This window comes from Hippichthys cyanospilos, chromosome 1 (assembly GCF_059441005.1).
Source record: "Hippichthys cyanospilos isolate Australia breed blue-spotted pipefish chromosome 1, RoL_Hcya_1.0, whole genome shotgun sequence".
NCBI classification, from domain to species: domain Eukaryota; kingdom Metazoa; phylum Chordata; class Actinopteri; order Syngnathiformes; family Syngnathidae; genus Hippichthys; species Hippichthys cyanospilos.
In genome coordinates this window covers 3,420,001-3,443,361 of record NC_142369.1, presented here as the reverse complement: position 1 = coordinate 3,443,361, position 23,361 = coordinate 3,420,001, and the positions used below count along the sequence as shown (strand labels likewise).

The 23,361-nt window shown below is 40.8% G+C and overlaps 1 protein-coding gene across 1 annotated transcript in view; it reads right to left on the bottom strand.

Moving 5' to 3' along the window:
* Window positions 1-23,361, bottom strand: part of LOC148428631 (pyruvate carboxylase, mitochondrial-like) — a 210,648-nt gene that overhangs the window by 141,246 nt on the left and 46,041 nt on the right. Inside the window, exon 11 of the mRNA XM_088425847.1 lies at window positions 4,797-4,959. Coding sequence (XP_088281973.1) covers window positions 4,797-4,959 — 163 coding nt within the window. The remainder of the gene's footprint in view (window positions 1-4,796; window positions 4,960-23,361) is intronic.

The window sequence follows — 23,361 nt, the reverse complement described above, 5'->3', positions numbered from 1 at the left end:
AAAAGGAGGCGCGACGCCGAAGGGAAAGCCTGGGACGGAGTCCGGCTCGGGAGGATGACGAATCGGGAGGCAGGGATATGAACTTGGCCGAGATTGATGAGGAGACAAAAAGGAGTGATGGCTGTTGCCGTGGCGACGGGGAAAATCTCGAGGCGTGTCTCTATTTGGCCGTGATTTCGTCTGTGTCAATAGCGCCGAGCCCTTTTCACCCCCGTGGCATCCATCACGGCTTGTCCTCTGCGCTGTTTACTCTTATTACCGACACGGATCTGGATTTTGCCGCCGCGGCACTCTGAAATGCATTACTCACAGCTGGAGGCCGTTGGAAGACGCCGCTGGAGGCATTTAGTCTCAATTGTCAATAGTGAGCGAAGTCACAAAAACAAACAAACAAAAAACACAATCTCGCTTGATCTACACCAGGGGTTCTCAAATGGGGGTACAGGTACCTCTGGGGGTACTTGAAAGCAGTTCATGGGGTACTTGAGATTTAAAAGTCCTTAAAAGTAACTGTTGAGTGAATTGTTTCAGGAAAATATAAGTTCATAAAACAAATTTTATGTTCGACCAAACTTGTGTGCCACCTCTCGTTACCTGTCAGGTTCATGATTTATTTTTGTGAACACATCTATAACCCTAACCCTAACCCTGATCCCAAAAGTTGAATATTTTTCTGTGGACAAATATTTATTTTAATTAATAATTGAATAAAAGTGAATTTGTAAACATTTTAATCTGATGAAAAAGGTATCTTAACTTGTTTAAAAAAAAAATCAATTTATTTGACCATTTTAGCAGTAAAAAAATTTATATGTCTGTCATTAATGTGATGACTCACTTATTTTTCTTGTACTATTAATGCGCTACTCAGTTACTATTATTTTTTTAAGTACTATTAAAAACACATTTTTCTTCTTGCTGCTCAAGATTCGTGCAACGCCCAATCATGGCTTACCTGTTAGTCATGTGACATTCAAAAGGTCAATCGCGATTGTTCATTACATGAGCCAGCCAGCAGCAAGAGGATAAATATGTCTTTAAAAGTATTATCAGTGAAAATAATTTAGTTATTAAATAACCTCAATTTTACGTTTTTATTTTCCAGACATTCAATCCCAGGTTCCTATTTATATATTTTTATAAGTATTTTCAAGGCTAAAGGGGTGTCTAAAAATGGCTGGTAATGAAACAGTCAATTATTGACTATCATAAACGGATTGTTTACATTGTTTCCAGAAGTCTCCCCCAACCCTTCAGGGCAGCAAAGGCTTTTATACCTTAAGTCAACCCAAATGAATAAATGAGGAGCGCAAACAATCTGTAACCAGACTGGTGGGAAATCTGAGGGCCAGGTTCCTGCCCACTCTCCTCGTGAGGAATCAAAACTTAGTTGTCTTCCTTCCTGTTTGTTGTTGACTAAATGTTCTAGGTCGCATGAACCTAACAACTATCCTTTTTGTGTTTTGAAATGACGAAGTAACTGAACTAATTACATTCATTGCCCCGACTTAGGTCCAAAGTAAATGTTTTGAATGCTAGCTAAAAAAAAAACTACACAGCTTTTGTTGATGATAATAATGTTTGAACGAACGTGCTCAATTTTTTTCATACGTCCAAAACGACGTAAGTTGTAAAACATTGTCAAAGTCAATAAGACGAAGCGGCGACCTTGCCTCTGCCCTTTATTAATCATTTATTCATGCGGGCCTCAAACCGCTCCGTCCTGGCACTTTTTGTCTTGATTGTGTTTGTCTCATTCATAATGGATGGCGACTGGGGAGGTTTTCACTATGTCAACACGTTTCATAACTCAACGGCAAGGCAAAGTGGTGCTGCAAAAGGGGGGGGGGGGGGGGGGGGGGGTGAGCCCAGATAGCGGCATGAGAGGGATGAAAATAGGCGAGCGCAGGGCGGGGATTTGGAAGGCGCCAAGATGAGAGATGAGGAGGATACAAAGGATGAGAAAAATACGTACATGCTTTTTAAGACGCCGAGCGGGTAGGAGGTGGAGGAGGACAATATGGAGAGGAAAGCAGGCGGAAAAGTCACTCAAGTAAAGAAAAAAAAAAAAAAAAGGTCACCAGCGATTTTACCGTCACGCCGCCGGGCTTTTTTGGGATTTATTTGTATTATTTTGCGAATGCTTCTCTAAGTGTAAACACACACGGGGAGTAACAAAGCCTGAAAGTGAGAATGTCAAGGGCCCGAAAACAAACGCGAGTGCACGCGGCGCTTACGGATGGGCCGATCATCCGCCAATATGGCACTTGAGCATGATGTGCTGTCGCTAATTGAAGCACTGAACTAAACAAATGTGGGCCATGAATCAACAAGCTAACTTTGATTGACGGACTGAGTCCATTTGCTAAAAAAAACAAAAAAAAAAAACACTATGAAATCAAAAGGACAGCCATATATATATATATATATATATATATATATATATATATATATATATATATATATATATATATATATATATATATATATATATATATATATATATATATATATATATATATATATATATATTAAGTCTGTCATTTAAAATATTTGAAATTGCTTTTGTGTTTTTTTTCGTTTTGTTTCGTGGAAATATTATTCCTCAAAAGTACTATTGGTATCAGTACTGATATTGGTTAGCACTTGACAATTGGTTGCATTTTGACGTATGGCAAAACGCAAATATAGGAATATATAGGTCTGTCATCAAAAATACTGGTGGTATCGATGCTTGGTAACAGTATCAGTGACTAGAATTAAGTACTCGTATGAGTACTTGGTATCTGTCTGAAAAAAAGTGGTATCAAATATACGCAAACGCCGTGAAATATAAAAATCAAAATATCTGAAATTATACATATGAAATACAAACGATCAAGATAATGTACGGATGGTTGAATATGTCGTAAATCAAGGGTGTCAAACCGATTTTTATCGTGGGCCACATTGTACTTATAGTGTCTGTTAGAGGGCCGGAATAAATCTAAAAGTAGTCTAAAAAAAACTTTTTTTAACGTACCCCTTTAATTGCTCTAAAATCCTGAAAATTTAGGACTTAAAAACTTGTGTCTAATAAACACCGTACTTTGCTGGTTTACATCTTTACCTAGTTTTGAAAACTGAGGCTGATAAAAACTGTTCAAAAAATAGATCAGGAACAGAAAATGGTTGTTTTTGAAGACAATCTGCAAGTTTAGCTAGAAACTTGAAATCAAATTAGCATTTGGCGGGCCACATATAATGATGTGGCGGGCCGGTTCTGGCCCCCGGGCCTTGAGTTTGACACCTGTGTCGTAAATAATATCTTATTTAGCAGATTAAAGACCGTATTATACGTTTGTCACTTATCAAAATGATCTTTATTTCCAAGCGTTGTTTTTAATGATGACATTTTTCACCTTTTGGACTTCCTTAGGATAATCGCCTGAAAGCGGAGAGAAGTGCAAACGCCGCTTATTGGCGGATTATCCTCCAATATGGCACTTAATAAAGACGGGCTTGTCGGTAATTGAAGCACATAACTAACCAAATGTGGGCGATAAAAGAACGTGTTGATTGAAACGGAGCTTTGAGCACATAACCCCCCTCCCACAAAAGACTGATGATTTGTTTTATCGGAAAGTCAATAGCGCGAGGCGAATGAAATCATATTTGAAAAGGCGGCGAAAGACACAACGGCGTTCCATTGACAGCGTCTTCGACTACACGGACGAGAGAGGCAAAAGTCGGCAAATGGCGCGTGCGGACTTAGACGGTGACATTAAACAGTGGTCACATGGTGTTGTAATGTCTCAGCGGGGGCTTTTCTTCCCAGCGTTATCCCTAAAAAAAAATACGCACTCGTGCTTTTATTGACTCTTCCCGGGCCTCATTAGCGGCGAATGGCTTGCAAGGCCCTCGAGATAAACAAAGACGCCGAAGATGAGTGATAAAAAGCAAGTCGGCGGTGAGGGAAATGCGGCTGGTGAAAGAAAGGACGCCATTCGCATGTGGACATGAATATATTTGCTGCCTGGACGATAAATGCTGGTAATTACCTAGAACAAAATCTAACACAGATTCCAGAGGCAAATCCGGGCACTTGGATTTACAAAATGGACGAATCTACCGGGACTGGTCCGTGGATCAACTGGTCCAGAGTCGCACTTTTTTTTTTTACCCAAAATGAAGGCCAAAAGTATTTCAGTAAGTAATAAAAGAAGGCCATTACTTTAGTATTTGACCTAAATTACCCTATTACTATAAAATGTAATGACTAAAAGTAATTCATTCATTTAGTACTTTAGCAACTAACATATCAGATTGCTTTTAGTTCAATGATCAATTATTTATATTATATATATATATATATATATATATATATATATATATATATATATATATATATATATATATATATATAAACTATACAGTGGACCCCCGGTTTACGACATCTCTGCCTTGCATTTTTTTCACCTTACATCGTGGACCGCGACGTATTTTTGTCCCGTTTGCGCCATTTCTGTCGGCTTATGACACTTCCAACATGGCGGTCAGTGTGCGTGCGTGACCACCATGTTGGATGCGACCGCGCTCATACGTCTATACACGCGTCACCGCCAACACATCACTACAATGCTGGTCTGCTATTGGTCGGCGACTGCAGAAGGCGCCACCGGTCCGAGTCCTACCTCTGCAAAATATCTCGCAGAATGTCTTGACACACAGAATGCTTCGCCACCCATGTACTAATCATACACACGCAGTTCGCGCCAAATATTTGAGCGTGGGTGTTTAAGTGAACACAGCCCTACCTCGATCCGGCCGGTGTCGGGCTGGAAACCCCTGGCCGGGTCCTCCGTGGTCACCCTGCACTGGATAGCGCAGCCGTTGACCCGGATCTTCTCCTGTTTCAGGCCCAGTTCCGGCAAGCTGCGCCCGGCGCACACGTGTAGCTGGGCGTGCACCAGATCCACGCTGAGAAGAAAAAAAGAGAGGCCAGGTTCCGTCAAATGGGCTTCCTTCCACCTTTCCTTCCGGATCCCAACGGCCGGCGCGTGGATTTGCCGCGGATGGCTGACTTTGTGAAGCGCGTCTCATTCGAGCAAATGAATCGGCCACGCGTGAAAGCAAATGAAGCCCCGCGTGAATACGGCGTGGAATAAGAAAACAAATTTGATTAAAATACAAAAGGTGTAATGTGATCATGTAGGTGCGTCTCCCGAGAAAAGCCGGCAAATGATTCATTCCGGCTTATTCTTGTGTGTGATTAGAGCTGCGGAGGTGCGCTATTAAGATGATCAGCTCGGAGAGTATTATTGCATGCAAGGAGGCCTAAAGAAAAGGCCGATAAATGACAGCGTGCTTTGGTTCTCTGGAAGATAGACACATCTGGACAAAAAGCTCATTTAAATTTTGGAATAGAAGCAGAAGCTTTTTTCTCATGATTTGAGACCTTGTGGCTTCTCTACCTTTTTGTTTTTACTCGCCACCAGGGTGCAATCCACCGGTATAGCAAATTTGTGAGCTTTAAAATATAGCATAAAAAATATATAAAGGAGCATATAAATATAATAAAAATAGGAGCAGCACCACTTTGTCATGCCATTTGAAAATGAGCTAAATCGGGAAATTGAGATTTTGCAGAGTTGTTTAAAAATAGTTAACTACTTAAATGTTGCAGCTAAGCAAGTTGATGCTAGCAATGTTGCAAAATCTTAATTTCACGACTTGCTCATTTACCATAAATTTTGGAATACAAGCAAGAGCTTTTTTCTCATGATTTGAGCCCTTGTAGCTTCTCTACCTTTTTCTATTCGCCACCAAGGTGCAATCCACTAGTATAGCAAATTTGTGAGCTTTAAAATATAGTATAAAAAATATAAAAAGATAGGAGCAACACCACTTTGCCATGCCATTTGAAAATAAGCTAAATCGGGAAATTGAGATTTTGCACAAAAGTTAAAAAATACTTTACTTAAATGTTGCAGCTAAGCAAGTTGTCAAGTAGTTGATGCTAGCAATGTTGCAAAATCTTAATTTCACGACTTGCTCATTTACCATAAATTTTGGAATACAAGCAAGAGCTTTTTTCTCATGATTTGAGCCCTTGTAGCTTCTCTACCTTTTTCTATTCGCCACCAAGGCGCAATCCACTAGTAAAAAAAAAATATAAAAAGATAGGAGCAACACCACTTTGCCATGCCATTTGAAAAATAGCTAAATCAGGAAATTGAGATTTTGCGCAATAGTTTAAAATAGTTAACTACTTAAATGTTGCAGCTAAGCTAGTAGTCAAGTAATGTGCTAGCACTGTTGCAAAATCTTAATTTCATGATTTGCTCCAAATCTTTGATATCCCATTCATCGCTAAGCCCTAATTGGAGGTTCGGGTTAGGGTTAGGGGTTAGGGTTAACCATCTCTTAACAGCACAAAAAAAAAAAAAATGCGATTCGGATATTTCCCTTTCCGAATAAAACGCAGAGCGATAGACTCAAGCGGGAGATGCGCAACAAGCAGATATTTCCGTCTCGGCCCGCTCGTCTCAATTAGCACTAGTGTCACACTGGCCGAGCAGAAGGACAATTATGCGGCAGCCGGCCTGCTGTGAAATGTCTTGCTGTAGAAAGTCGAATCACAGACGACTTGACGCTGGCGTTGTTGCGACTCCGCTTGCGCCGTTAAATATGAGCCTTGCTCTAGATCGCCGTGTTCCGAACAAAAATATATTGGTGACGCATTTACAGAGGCAAGCTTCCACATGTTGGAAATAATCATTTTCAGAGCGACATCCAATTATTCAGTGTTTTGTTTTGTTTTTTTTTCTAAACGAGCCAAGAGGGTCCAGGAAACTCGTGGTTGCATGAATATGACTCGGACAAATGAAAGAGCCGGCGGCGGCATCTGTCCTTCAGCGTGGGTTGTTAGCGTTACACAATAACATCTTTTTGTGTCATTAGCTACTTGCGCTTCCTGCAAATAATGAGCCAGACAAGATTCCAAAACACAAATTAGAACATGAGCTCGCCTAGTGATTTTCAATTATATTTTTCAAAGCCCCCCCCAGGAAAAAGAAAAGCTCACTATACCTTACCTTACCTAAATTGTTAAATTATATCCAAAACAGTATCATTTTTAACACTAACAAAAGGAATGGCAACATAAATCAACTTTTAACAGATGCTAACTACTTTTTACAGTGTTTATACATGTTATAGGTTAGTCTAAAACTGAAAAAAATAACTGCATCAAAATGCCTGAAATAAAAAAAAAAAAATTATCCATCTTAGCCAAGTTCAAAATAAACACACATCAATACAATAGCCTTTTCAGGCTTTTATTTTGAAGGCTTTCATCGATTGTGCTCAATTTGACACTTCTGTAAACTGCTGGTGTGAGGACCGGATGTGTGGCGCATGCAAATGCAGTCAGAAAATTCCATACTTGTGCAGAAAGAAAGGCTATAGGTGCATTGAACATTAAAAAATGCAGTAACCAAAATCTGTGGAGTGATTGAAGAAATGTTTTTGTAGGAGTGGGCTCCCATTTTGTAGTTTATCTGAGAGGGGGGTGTGAAAAATATATACATAAATACATCTACATTTATATTTTTCTTTCATGTTTAGTCCATCAGGAAAAATACTGAGAAAATTAATAACACAAACCTGCAATAAAGTCAGTCATAAACTGAAGTACACAAAAAAGTTCGAATTTACACACACATATATATACAGTATATATGCAGTATATATGCAGTATATATATATATATATATATATATATATATATATATATATATATATATATATGCAGTATATGTATATATATATATATATATATATATATATATATATGCAGTATATATATATATATATATATATATATATATATATATATGCAGTATATATATATTATATATATATATATATATATATATTTTTTTTTTTACATATACAGTATACACACACACACACATACATATATTTTTTTTTCAATAGTCTGATTTAGAAGGAAGAAAAATTGCAAGAACAACAGTGAAGTAAACCTGCATTCGAAAAACATATGGTCATAAAAGAAAATCCGCAATAATAAAGTCATGTTATTATTGTTCAATAAAAGCTTCTGCTTCGGGTCTGTGTGATTCACCTGCAAAAAAAACAAAAAAAAAAAAACCTTCAAAATTGTTCCCCAAATTAAGTCAATGATTCACAAAACCGCTACGCAAGATGATTTATTATTTGCAGCCTTGTAAAGTAATAAAAAAGGACGGAGTGAGTGTCGTTTCTCCTTCCCTTGAATTTTCAATTCATCATGGACTCCCTTCCGAGAAGATTATTTCAGCGAGTTTTGCCATGTTGTTGCCTTACGTGATGTTCTCAAGTGTCAATCTATTTATTTGCCGCCACGCTGAGATGTCAAGCTCGATGTTGTACGTCTATTTTTCTTGCAGGCAGGAGCGCTTGAACGCTGCTTTTCTCTCGGGCCTTTGGATGGCTGCCAAGTTTCTATTTTATCGCTGACAGTTCAAATGGCCAAAAAAAAAAAAAAAAAAAAAACACCTTCTACCTTACACGGGGCGCCGGACTTCCCGTTTGGTTATTTGGGTTGAAGAGACGCCAAAGTGCTCCTTAATGGTCTTGCTGTGTTTGATGGACTCGCCGCTAAGCGACAGACGAGGGGAAACTCCAGCTCGATTCTCTTGAAAACGATTTCGATTTTTGAGTGGGATTCCTATGATCGATTAATCGGCCGATGAATTTTAAATGCGAATAAAGTAACCTCTGTTTTGGTCTTTTCACACTTTTTCAACCAGGGTCCAATAATAAAGGCAAAAAAATACAATCTCAATTTTCACGGTCCTACTGGACAGTTACGATTTTAATTGATTTCAATTGAAGTAATAAGCCATCAAACACGTTTATTTTTGTTTGTTTATTTGGTTTGAATGATTAAAAAATGAATGATAATGTATGCTAATTTTGAGTCGGTTTTAATGGAAACTCAACTTTCAAAGCTTGAGCATAACCCTTTTTTTTTTTGAGCATCATGTTAACGCAGTGCTTCGTTTTCGCACGTCTTCGCTTTGTTTTGTCATTGCAATAAAATAAGATTTTTTTTTTAGTTTCAGGCAGTTCGATGCACTTATTTTTTTCCAGTTTTATAATAACCTGTAACCTGTAGAAACGCTGTAAAAAATAATTAACAGCTGTTAATTTAACACGGCATTATTCGCAAGAAAAGAATCGAGCAGACAGAACCCACGTCAGAGTCCATCCACAGAAATATGACTAAAACCGAGAAGATCTTTTAAAAGTTATCAGGTCTCCAGCTGATTCAGATAAGAATGCACCAGTTAGAGAACACGGAAAGGGATTCCATTTGACCTGTTTATTAATTGTGCATATAAACACAATCCTAAACTTGGTGGAACACAGTCGGTGTGAAACTTATATTTATGGTCGCAAGGAAAATGAAAAACGACTGCTTGGAGTGCGTTCAACGTTACACTGGCCAAGCGTTCACCGACCGCTCACAATGTGGGAAATCTGAAGCACGCTTACCAAGTTTATGATTGTGTCTCTGTGTCTAAAACTACGACCGCAATTAATGATCGAGTGAAATGGATAAGATTTTCGGATTCTCTAACCGGTGCACTCTTAATTGAATCAACTGGAGACATTTTCACTTTTACATGACCCTCCCCGTTTTAATAATATTCTTGCGTGTGAACGCGGATGGAATCACACGTTGGTTCAGTCTGCTCGATTCTTTTATTGGGAATAATGCCGTGACGACCTCAGCTAACACAAGCTGCTGTTAGCTGCAACCGCCACCTGCTGCTAAATTTCACCCTCTAGTTGTTCCCATTACGGTATTTATTTTAAGTAAGAATATGCGCAAGCTTTTCCCATTACGGTAATTATTTGAAGTAAGAATATGCACAATCTGTGGGTCAAAAATCAATCTTCCTCGAATGGTGTCGAATAAAGAAGAAATATCGAATTTTAATAGTAACCATTTATTGGATGCACCCATACGTTTGGCCTTCATTTTTGGGGGAAAAATGAGTCTTTTTCGGGAATTATAGTATACAATTTACGGATATGAACACGAGAAAATATGACATTTCGGAAGATGAGATTGATTCTCTTTTGCTATAGTTGGCAAACTGTCGGTGCGTCTTACACACCGTAACATAGAAAATACCAGAATTGGACCCCAAAAAAGGGTACAAGGTGAAAATACATCCATTACACATTTGCGTTCATTTCTGGGGAAATTAGCGTATGTCGTCACGCCGCTTCGGTTATTGCCGTTTTATTGTATCTCATTTTACTCCCTGGCCCCACTCAAAATAAATCACTGTTACGTAAGACGTTATTTGGTGTCTAATACCAGACAAATCACAAACACACAAAAAGGTACCCCGACTATATTCCGTAGTGCATTAGACTTCGGATCACAGCCTTTGATCAGCAAAAGTCACCGCGCTTGTGCCATCGCGGGCCACTGATGGAGTTCTGAGCTAAAAGCGGAACCCAGATGAAGAAAATATGATTGAGAAGAAGTAGGCAGGTAAAGCGGAGCGCCGTCGCGCTTCAATGCGCACTGACAAAGGAGAGAGCGGCGGGGAGAAACAAACAAGATGAAAGCCGTACGTTTGCGTGTGAAGGCGAGGAGACGGGGCGAGATGAGACGCCGGGAGTGCGGAAGACGATAAACAGCTGCTTTCAAAGCGGGGAAAGGGGGAGTGTGGAATGGGATTGGATTGGGCCCCGCTCAAAGAGGGGGATGCCGAATGAAAGGAAGGAAGCGGGGGAGGAGATGCTAATGGATGTCCGATTGATTAGCGGGAAGGTATGTGCGGTGGAAACCGCGCTAAACGCTAAAACCGGGCGATAAAGCAAATTCCATTGATTAATTTGGCAGTAAAAAAAAATCGAAGACTTGAAAATGAGCTAAAGTGCGACGCTACGCTGTGGTAAGCGCTCAATTGGAAAAACACTAGGGAGCTGAAATTTGCAGCACATGATTCAAACGTAGAATTTCAAAATGAGACGATTCTGACATTTCTATCTGATTGCGGCTGGACATGAGAGATTTTGTGTGCAAGAATAGTCTTTGTCCAAATTTTGGACCGTATAAAACCATTATAATTACAATTTTTGAAATGCATTTTCATAGGATTTATGATATTGATTTTCCTGCGATTTTTGCAACATTCCGTTGAGCCGCGGTCAAGTTACAGTATGTCAGCAAACAGAAAATTCTTTGTTAACGTGTTTTTCACCTCAAGACAGTAGGTGGCGGTAGAGACTAGTGAATGGCAGGCATCGGCCAGATATCGATACTTGGAATCGGGTCATCTAATCTGTAATGCGAAGTTTCTGATAGTAAAAGGCAGTATAAGGCAGGTATCGTCACAATATCTGGAATAATGCCAGATGTCGGCACAACACCTTGAAGTAGGACCAGCCATCGGCACGATACCTTGGAATAAGGCTTGATATCATCACGATACTGTGAAATAATGCCAGATGTCGGTACAACACCTTGAAGTAGGATCAGCCATCGGCAAGATACCTTGGAATAAGGCTAGATATCATCACGATACTGTGAAATAATGCCAGGTATCATCATGATATCTTGAATAATGCCAGGTGTTGGCACAATACCTTGAAATAATGCCAGGTATCGGCCCCATATCAATACTAGTCATCTAATTTGTAAATTGCAGTAAATCGCGATCGTAAAACTGCTCGAACAAACCATAGTATCGGCTTCCATTGTGAGTATCAATACCTTGAAATAAGGCCAGGTATTGGCACGATATTTTGAAATGAGACCAGGTATCCGCACGATACTGTGAAATAATGCCAGGTATCATCATGATATCTTGAGTAATGCCAGGTGTTGGCACAATACCTTGAAATAATGCCAGGTATCGGCCCCATATCAATACTAGTCATCTAATTTGTAAATTGCAGTAAATCGCGATCGTAAAACTGCTCGAACAAACCATAGTATCGGCTTCCATTGTGAGTATCAATACCTTGAAATAAGGCCAGGTATTGGCACGATATTTTGAAATGAGACCAGGTATCCGCACAATACCTTGAAATAATGCCAGGTATCGGCCCCATATCAATACTAGTCATCTAATTTGTAAATTGCAGTAAATCACGATCGTAAAACTGCTCGAACAAACCATAGTATCGGCTTCCATTGTGAGTATCAATACCTTGAAATAAGGCCAGGTATTGGCACGATATTTTGAAATGAGACCAGGTATCAGCACGATACTGTGAAATAATGCCAGGTATCATCATGATATCTTGAATAATGCCAGGTGTTGGCACAATACCTTGAAAAAAGAGCAGGTATCATTACGATACCTTGAAATACGTAGTATCAGAGACTACTGAATCAAATAAAAAGTCAGGGTTTGGAGAGGCTGCTCTAGAGCGCAGCAGAATTGTACTGGTGCAGACCTTCTTCGTTCTCCTCATGTACGAGCTGTAAAAGAATGCCTTTTCACCTTTTTTGTTTATAGTTTCTCACAAATGTATAACAGGTAAACCTGACAGGTGCTGACAAACAACAAATCGTCGAAATGTAATCTTGTGCGCACCTCCGCTAAATGATATTCAGCAGGTAACGCAGCGGCGAATACACATAAATGGCGACGAGCAGAAGAATAAGAGCCAGTGGAGAAAAAAGTGGCCCGCAAGGAGGATTAAAATGGAGGCAAGCAGAGCGGGTTGGATCCAGTATGAATAATCACACACGGGAAGAAAAAAAAACCAGGTGGAGAGGAAGGCGTGAAAGCTCTTGTATGAATTTCATTAGATGGTTTTTCGACGGCAAACAAAAGGAAAGAGACGAGCTGGAGGCGAGGCGCACGCGATGGAGACGATGGGAAATAAGAAATTGGAATCACTGTGGCATGAGGATGCCATTTTGACATCAATTTCGGAAAGAAACCCAAAAGATGGCTGACGCAAACAAAAGCATGCATCGGAATAGAAAACATATTTCACAAAGCAACTATCCGATGCGATTCCGTTTCCTTTTCAGCTCGCGCGCGCCATCATTTTTATTCCCCACGCCTGGCAATCAGCCCCCTAATTAATTCTTGCTTCCCTTGTTATGAAGCAGATGGGAGAGTGAGGAGGGGAAAACAAAATAAGCGCGGCGTCCAGAAGGCAGCGGCGGATGAAACCTTTTCTGATTCAGGCAGAGAGACGCCACTTTCCATTCTAGCCAACATGCGAGGTCAACTCCGCACGCGCGCACAGCTAGAAGCACCTTTATGCCAAAAGACGTAAAACACACAACAAGGAAGTCGTTTTAGGGGCCTAATGAATCATTAATGTGTCCCGGCATGTTATCTTTATGCACCGATAAGTCGCCGCCTCATCGGATGAGATACGGATCTCGATTAGCATACTGGCAACAACAAAAGCGGCAACAAGAGTAGACTTTGCATTGCATTTTAGGTGATACGCCACGGAACAAAAAACAGTATCTTCTTGGTCGTCATCGTTGTCATAATCGTCGTCGCCATCTTGGTTGCCTTCATCTCGGTCGTCGTGGTCACGATGATGACGACGCGATGACAATGACGACAACAATGCCGAAAATGACGATGACGATGACAATATGTTGACGACAACTGGATAAGACAACGATATGATGACAACTACGATGACAGCGACAATGGCGACGACAACGATATGATGCTAACAACGATGCCATAAATGATGAGGACGATGATGACAATGATATGATGACAACTACGATGACAGCGACAATGGCGAGACAACGATATGACGCTAACGACAATGCCAAAAATGACGACGACGATGACAATGATATGTTGACGACGACTGGATGAAGACAACGAAATGATGACAACTACGATGACAGCGACAATGGCGAAGACAACGATATGATGCTAACAACGATGCCAAAAATGATGACGACGACGATGACAATGATATGATGACAACTACGATGACAGCGACAATGGCGAAGACAACGATATGATGCTAACGACGATGCCGAAAATGACGATGACGATGACAATATGTTGACAACTGGATAAGACAACGAAATGATGACAACTACGATGACAGCGACAATAGCGAAGACAACGATATGATACTAACCACGATGCCAAAAATGATGACGATGACGATAATGATATGATGTTGGCGATGACGTGATGACGAAGACGACAACAATGATGATGACGATGCCAAAAATGATGACTACGACGATCATATTGATATGATGTTGACGACGACGTGATGACGAAGACGACAACAATGATGATGTCAACGATATGATGTTGATTACGATGACAGCAATGAAAATAACGACGACGACGACGACGGCAACAATGATGACGACGACACGATGAAGACACCGATATGATGTTAACGACAACAACTACGATGACAACGACAATGACGACGGCTACGATGATGACAATGACTACGATGACTACAATAATGACTACGATGATAATGACAATGACGACTATGATGATGACGATAAGTTGTTAATTATAACAATATTTTAACGACAACGATGACGCCGACAATGACGACGATGCTAGTGACAACGATGACGACAACGACGACTATGATGATGACGATAAGTTGTTAATGATAACAATATTTTAACGACAACGATGACGCAGACAATGACGACGATGACAATGACGACTATGATGATGACGATAAGTTGTTAATGATAACAATATTTTAACGACAACGATGACGCAGACAATGACGACGATGCTAATGACAACGATGACGACAACGACGACTATGATGATGACGATAAGTTGTTAATGATAACAATATTTTAACGACAACGATGACGCCGACAATGACGACGAGGCTAATGACAACGATGACGACAACGACGATGACTACGACAATGACTGCAAAGATGATGACAATGACGACGACGATGACAATGACGACACAATGACGAAAACAATATCCTAACGACAGCAATGTCGACGACAGTGACGATGCGGATAACCGCAACGATGATGACGACGTTATCAATTATGGATAAAAAAATAAATATATACATATAAAGAAATTTTCTACCTTTGGTGCAAAGAGCTTTACGCTGACGACTCATTTACCATTTACGCAGCATCGCGAGCAACTCGGGGTTCAGTGTCATGTTCAAAAATTTCGACACGGTTACAACGGTCAAGGTGTCAAAGAACAACCTCTCGGTTGCCAGACGATGGCTCTGCCATTGGTCCACCGCTGTAAGTTTACATATATAAAGCATGTCATAGCGAGGAAACGCCGTCTTCGTACCCCCTTACAATGAATAAATCCCATGATAAATCTTTTAAACATGCAAAAATGAAACGATATTGTGCTTGCAGGTGACAAGGCTCCCGGTGCATTATGTGAACTTCCACATGTAATATGGGAGGAAAGGTTGAGTCTATTTGCCAAGTTAATCCGTGTATTCTACTGTATCAACACACCCTCCCGACTTAACACCCCGCTCGGCGCTTAACAAGGTTTTAAAGCGCTATTTGACATTTGCTTGGCGTGCAGCTCAACGTGTGTTTAATTCCAATCACCGCCATAAACGCCGGACGTCTCCGGCACAAGCTAGCGGCCGGAATATTCATGAGCGATCGGGTTCACTTTCCGCAGGAAACACCTTTGGCCCGTACCGCACAAAAGCAAGTCCCTCGCAAATCGCAATTCTTTTCTTGAAATAAAACCTGGTATCGGCACGATACCTTGAAACAAGGCCCGGTATTGGCACGATATCTTGAAATAAGGCCGGGTATTGCCACTATACCTTGAAATAAGGCCGGGTATCTGCACCATTCCTTGAATTAAGAGTGGTATCGTGAGTAGCCATACCTTGAAGGCCAGGTATCGCCACGATACCATGAAATAAGGCCCTATATCGGCATGATACCTTCAAATCAGGCCCAGTATCGGCACGATACCTTGAAATAAGGCCCAATATCGGCACGATACCTTGAAACTAGGCCTGGTATTGGCACAATACCTTGAAACAATGCCCGGTATCGGCACGATACCTTGAAATAAGGCCACGTATCGACGCTATACCTTGAAATAAGGCCAGGTATCCGCACTATACCTTGAAATAAGAGCGGTATTGTGAGTAGCCATACCTTGAAGGCCAGGTATCGCCACGATACCATGAAATAAGGCCCAATATCGGCACGATACCTTGAAACAAGGCCTGGTATTGGCACTATACTTTGAAATAAGGACAGGTATCCGCACCATACCTTGAAATAAGAGCGGTATTGTGAGTAGACGTACCTTGAAGGCCAGGTATCGCCACGATACCATGAAATAAGGCCGAATATCGGCACAATACCTTGAAATAAGGCCCGGTATCGGCACGATACCTTGAGATAAGGCGGGATATCGGCACTATACCTTGAAATAAGGCCAGGTATCCGCACCATAAGTTGAAATAAGAGCGGTATCGAGAGTAGTCATACCTTGAAGGCCAGGTATCGCCGCAATACCATGAAATAAGGTCCTATATCGGCACGATACATTGCAATAAGGCCCTGTATCGGCACGATACCTTGAAATAAGGCCGGGTATCGGCATTTTACCTTGACATAAGGCCAGGTCTCGGCACCCTATCTTGAAATAAGGCAAGGTATCGTCACGGTACCTTGAAATAAGGACAGGTATTTTGCGATACCTAGAAAAAGGCTCGGCACGGGCCCGATAGCGATACTTGAAATCGAAAGTCGCCCATCCCTTGAGAATATAATCGAGCATTTAATCCATTATTCAAATGATCATTAATTGCAGCCCTAAAGTAGAAGTTTGGTAAAGTCAGGTCACACTATCACACTGATTGATTGGGCATGCTTAATCGTCTAATTAATATGATTGTGTTTTAGCGCCCTTGATTAATTGGAGCACATTAAGTAAAACTCAGCATCACGCCACATTAGCTTTCTGGACTGACTTTTCTTTCAAACACGCGACAGCACGCATGTCAAATCGGACAGAAAATGCTAATGATGCACTCTATACATCCCGTCGTTAAAAAACAATTACAACCACGAAGGAATTATCCTGTTATGGTTTTCATTTTTATTTTTTCATTCTTCCACAGACTCCACCCGCGACGCATGCACATGGAAACAAATTTGACCAATTTTGTGCTATGTAGGACTGGCCCAAAAAAAAAAATCTTTATTTAGTTCTATAATTCTGGACGAATACGATTTTAATGTGAGAAATATGTGCAAAATTTATTGAACTAGATTAAATAGAATGTCCATTCATTTTGCCATTTTTAGCAGTAAACACACAGGAAAATATTGATGAAAATTGATGAAAAATTATCTCTTTGGAACTCAATTAATTGATTTGACATCTAATTTAGTTTTACACATAGAATGAATACCTTTTAAAACACATTTATGAATATTGACGTAAAATGAATAGCTTGTGCTTAACTTGCTTGAAAGTATTTATTTTGAATTTTTTTCAAGGCATCACCTGATAATTTTTTTTAAAGTATTTGTTAGAATATTTGTAAAGATAGTGATTATACATTTGCTACAAATTATAAATGCTGTATTGAATGCACGTGAAAAATAAATTGGCTACCAAAGATGTCCTTCAATCCCAAAGACGCCATTTTACGTTTTAAGCATCCATCCATTCAATCTCAGCTACTCATTTTTTTCATTTTGTCCAAATATTATCAAGTCTTAGCCTAAAAGCTTTCTTATAGTGTCTAGTACTAAAACAGATCATTATTAATGAAACATGAACTTTTTACAACTAAGAATATCCAAATAAGTAGACTATCCCTTCAAAAGGCCCAATGAAGCAGTGTAAACGAATGTGTGATCCCAGCCTGGGAAAAAGCCACTTTTTTATTATTGATGGCTCCCGAGCGGCGGCAGACGTCGGAACGCAAGGGGAGAGCCCGCTTCCAAAAAGGGAGTGTGCGAGTGAGCGCTCGTACGTGTGTGTGTGTGTGTGTGTGTGTGTGTGTGTGCGTGTCAGGACCTTTCCATCCTCGCCATGCTCAATCCCCATGTCGGTGTGTAACCTTTGATCGCGCTCCACTCACAATCCCCAAGAGGGCCAAAAAGGCTTAGGAGGACTCCAAAAGGGGATTACTGGAGAGAATGTATGGAAATTACAGTCTAATTTATCATTTAGGTCATGGTAAGTTATGCAAATGTGAGCTTTTATTAATGCCGGCTTAAAGCTATAAAAGCACGTATGCCGCAGCGCGACTTGACGCTTGTTGAGAAGACGTACTGTATATACTTTTTTGGTTTGTTTGCGAGGAATAGCAATAATGTGGCGTGCTGCTGAGCTTTGCTTCATGTGATTCTATTAATCAAACAAAATTATATTAGCATATTTTCCGCACTATAAGGCACACCTAAAAGCCTTAATTGTTTTCAAAAGCTGATGGTGCGCCTTATAATCAGGTGCGCCTTATATATGGACGAATGTTGAGATTGGGATTGGTAGATTAATCAAACAAAATTATATTAGCATATTTTCCGCACTATAAGGCACACCTAAAAGCCTTAATTGTTTTAAAAAGATGATGGTGCGCCTTATAATCAGGTGCGCCTTATATATGGACGAATGTTGAGATTGGGATTGGTAGATTAATCAAACAAAATTATATTAGCATATTTTCCGCACTATAAGGCACACCTAAAAGCCTTAATTGTTTGAAAAAGCTGATGGTGCGCCTTATAATCAGGTGCGCCTTATATATGGACGAATGTTGAGATTGGGATTGGTAGATTAATCAAACAAAATTATATTAGCATATTTTCCGCAATATAAGGCACACCTAAAAGCCTTAATTGTTTTAAAAAGCTGATGGTGCGCCTTATAATCAGGTGCGCCTTATATATGGACGGATGGTGAGATTGGGATTGGTAGATTAATCAAACAAAATTATATTAGCATATTTTCCGCACTATAAGGCACACCTAAAAGCCTTAATTGTTTGAAAAAGCTGATGGTGCGCCTTATAATCAGGTGCGCCTTATATATGGACGAATGTTGAGATTGGGATTGGTAGATGGGGAACGAAGTGATAAAGTAAGCTTTACCAGTTTATTTTGTGTGTTTACAATCGAGGTATCGGGCTGATACCTGACCTTATTTCAAGGTATCAGACCCATACATGGCCTCATTTTATGGTATCGGTATTCGCCATGGCAACCGATACTATGCTAGATGTGATATCTAAAAATCCGAAAATCGGCTTTTATTTTGGAAGACTACAATCAACAAATTTTATGATTCCTAAATGCCCAATCAGAGCTATAGTGTGACCTGACTTCAAAACGTCTACAATGAATTATTATTATGACTCATCATTTATGAGTTCGATTATTTTCTCCAGGGATGGGTGACTTTTGATACCAACCATCAGTATTGAGCTGATACCTGGCCTTATTTCAAGTATCAGACCCATACATGACCTTATTTTAAGGTATCGGTACTCGCAATGGCAACTGATACTATGCTGTGTAATATAATATGCTCGAATCAACAAATATTATTCCCTAATGCCCAATCAATCAGTGCACTATTGTGACCCGATTTAACAAAACATCTACTTGGCCACGATGAATGATTTTTTCGAAGAATCGATGATTTGTTCGATTATTTTGTGCGACTTTTGATACCGGCAAACAGTATCGGGCCAAAACCTGACCTTATATCAGGATATCGGACACATACCCGGTTTTCTTTCAAGGTATCGGTACTCACGGTGAAAAGTGAGAGTTTGCATGTCATCCCCGTGCCTGTGGGTTCTCCGGCTTCCTCCCACATTCCAAAAAACTGCAGAGTTCTTGTACTGGACACACTAAATTGTGATTGGGCGCATGGATGGACGGATGGCAAAAACAAAGCTTTTTCCCCGGGGTCGTTTGCGTCCTCGCCGGGGGCCCCGCCCCCCTATTTCATAAGGACTAGGTGAAACCATAATCACAGTGAATCAAGTCACCACTTGATTCACTTGCTTTACAATTACTGACCAGCAAATGCGTCAAATAGCTTGTTAAAAAGGCATAAATGCCGGCAGAGAGGCGCAAACAAAAACATCCCATCCAAAACAATGACGGCCGTGACCATCGGGGTGACAAGCATCTGCGCCATTAGCATAAATAAGACACGCGCGCCTTTCCTCTCACTCATCAGCCGGACGCGCGGATGCACAATTACAATCACCTGAAAATTATTTCACGGCGCCAACAAAAGTGACGCGGCGCCGTACAGCTGCGCTTCGGTGAAGGACGAGGCGGGCGCGCAAAGGCTGATTTGGACAATTACTATTTACCTCACGAGCGGCTCAAATCCCGCTACAATCATTGTAATCAATACGCTTCGCGTACGAACTCGTCAACGACGTTGAAGCGCAAAGCGAGATGGCGGAGAAAGGCCAACGAGAGGCCGACGCGGCGATGGGCAAACACATTCGATTATCCATGAGCGACATGAATAAGTCAGATCGGAGGGAAACGGAGCAGCCGGCACGGCAGCCAGCGGGACTGAAAAGGGTTAAGAGGGAATGAGTAAGACCAGATAGGACATAGGCAGAGGAGGGATGTGGAAGGGACGTTGCTTCGCAGCAAAAGAAGCTCATGGCAGCTAATTCCGCTAACTCTTTTATTCTTAGTTTAGCCGGAACTGGGCAATAAATCGGATTATCTCAATTCATTAGTCATTTAAAAAAAAAAGGATTTGAAAAGGAGTGAAATGGCGTAATTGAGATTTTGCAAAAGTCGCAGGATGCCGGATGGGTGCTTTAGGTCAATTTTTTCTACCTTGGCTACTCAAAGCGTTTTAGAGTAGTCATTTACCTACTGGGGTTCAGCGTCTTGCTCGAGGACACTTCGGCACGGTCATGGTGATCGGGGGATCTAACCCACGGCCTCTCGGCTGGGAGACTCTACCACCGAGCCATGCCGCCCCACGGGGGGGTTTCAACAGATTGACAACAGACGTCCCTTTATGGACCTCCAAAAATCGAAACAATTATACATCAACAAATTTGGTCATTCTGTACCACCCTAAAAATTGCGCTACCACCTGTTGGTGGACTTTCAACCAGCTTGAATATAACACACCGTCTTTTTACGAAACTCGACGAATTGAAACAATTGTACATCAGCAAATTAGCTTATGCTGCACAACTCTAAAAAGGGTGCGAACAACTCCTGTGCGGTACGACCAACAGTTGATGGTAAATGGTAAATTGACTTGGTAAATGGTAAAGTTATTTGTCACAATCTCACTGAGGAACGCAACCCGAATGGCGACCGCTGAACATGGAAGCGAGGATGGGGAAAAAAAACTGCGGGGAGAATGTTCGAAAGGAGACAAAAGAGCAGGAGGCTGACAAAGTGCGCAGAGGAGATTAGAACGTGTGACATGTAGGAACGCCGCGAGCCTCCGTCCGCTGAAACATATCCGAGTGAGGCAGGCCTCAACCTTTGCTCGGCTTCTCGGTGATGATTTTGCCGCGCTAGCCTGCGGTCGCACGCTTCCTCTTCCCGATTCACCTCGTGCCTGCTCCTTCCTCTCCTGTCGAGCCGCCTGACCCATTCTTCAAGAGCCGTTCTGTCTAAATGAACGTGTATCTCTCCATCTTCCTGACGCCCCGTCGAAATTGGCGGCACTGATGAAGACGGACTGCGGCCGTTTGCGACAAAGTAGCCGGTGCGCTCACCTATGGTGACACGGCAAGGTATGCGCACGCACGCTCCCACGTCCACCTCAAGGGAAGGATGAGCCCACACGGGTGTCAACGCACTGGTTGTATTCAAAGCCTGCAACGATGCTTCTTCAAGGGCACTGGGTCGTGCGGGAAACTTTCTCGAGAAAAATCCACCAGATGTTTGAGGTTCTAATCCAGTGGACCCCCGCCATATGAAATTACTTCGTTCCGCAGTCGGGATCGTAAGGCGAAATCGTCGTATGGCGGACGAAAGAAACCTATGCTAATTAGCTAATGCGTGTAAAACCCCAGGTAAAAACATTAAATTTGTATATGCATATGAAAAAATGGTAACAAAATAGTATAGTAAGTGCTACTTCTATATAAAATATACATGTTGTATGTATACATGTAAAATGTCATAAGGAGGGGATGAAAAAACCACATCGCAACATGAAAATGACATAAATCAGGGACGTTGTAACACGGGGGTTCACTGTATATATATATATATATATATATATATATATATATATATATATATATATATATATATATATATATATATATATATATATATATATACACACACACCCTGTATTTTTCGGACTATAAGCCGCAACTTTTTCCTCATGATTTGAGCCCTGCGGCTTATAGTCCAGTGCGGCTTATCTGTTGTTTTGTTTTTGTTTTGTTTTTTTTGCTACCCACTAGAAAGCAAATATGTATCCATATATGTATCTGTTTGAGGTTTCAATTAATGGAACAACTATGAAATAGAACTGAAAGGATGTTAATCAATGGCTGTGCTCAAAGAGTTTGAAAAATATATTATTAAAAAAAAAGTATACATTGAATAAGAGAATGTATCAAATTTTGGTTACATTTGTGACGTGTAAATTTTATAAACAGCACACAGTATATATGATTTAATGTATGTATTTCTGATTGTATATATGGCAGAAAATTACAAAAAAATTCACTAAAAAAATAGTCCTTGTTCCATTTTTTTTTTGCGTAAATATGTTATTACCTGCTGCTTATAGTCCAGTGAGGCTTATCTGTGACAAAAATATATATTTTTTTTTTGCTCAAATTTTGCTGCTGCGGCTTATATACTGGTGCGGCTTATAGTCCAGAAAATACGGTGTGTGTGTGTGTATATATATATATATATATATATATATATATATATATATATTTTTTTTTGTCTTGCAGGTGAGCGTGAAAGCGTCCCCCCAGCGCCACATGGTCTTGACTGTACCACTTGTCAGTATGACGGATGGATGCGCGGCGACCGGATGTGAAAGTCATCAATAAGGCGTGTCAATGCGAAGCACTCGGAGCCGATTCCGAGTTGACATTTAATCACTTTGAAGCGGCGCCCGCGTGAGCGGCGCCGTGATGATCATCAGCCCGAACACAATTGCGTTAAGTGGCCTACATACAGATTAGCATGATGCCTTATTCATCGCGCTCACCGCCGTCGCCGTGAATTCGACGCCTTTCTCGATGCGCGTTTTCTCGCGCGCCGTCATATTGATGAAGATGTTAATTTTGCTTGTGTGTGTTTTTTTTTTTTTTTACCCTCCGCTGGCGCGCCGTCT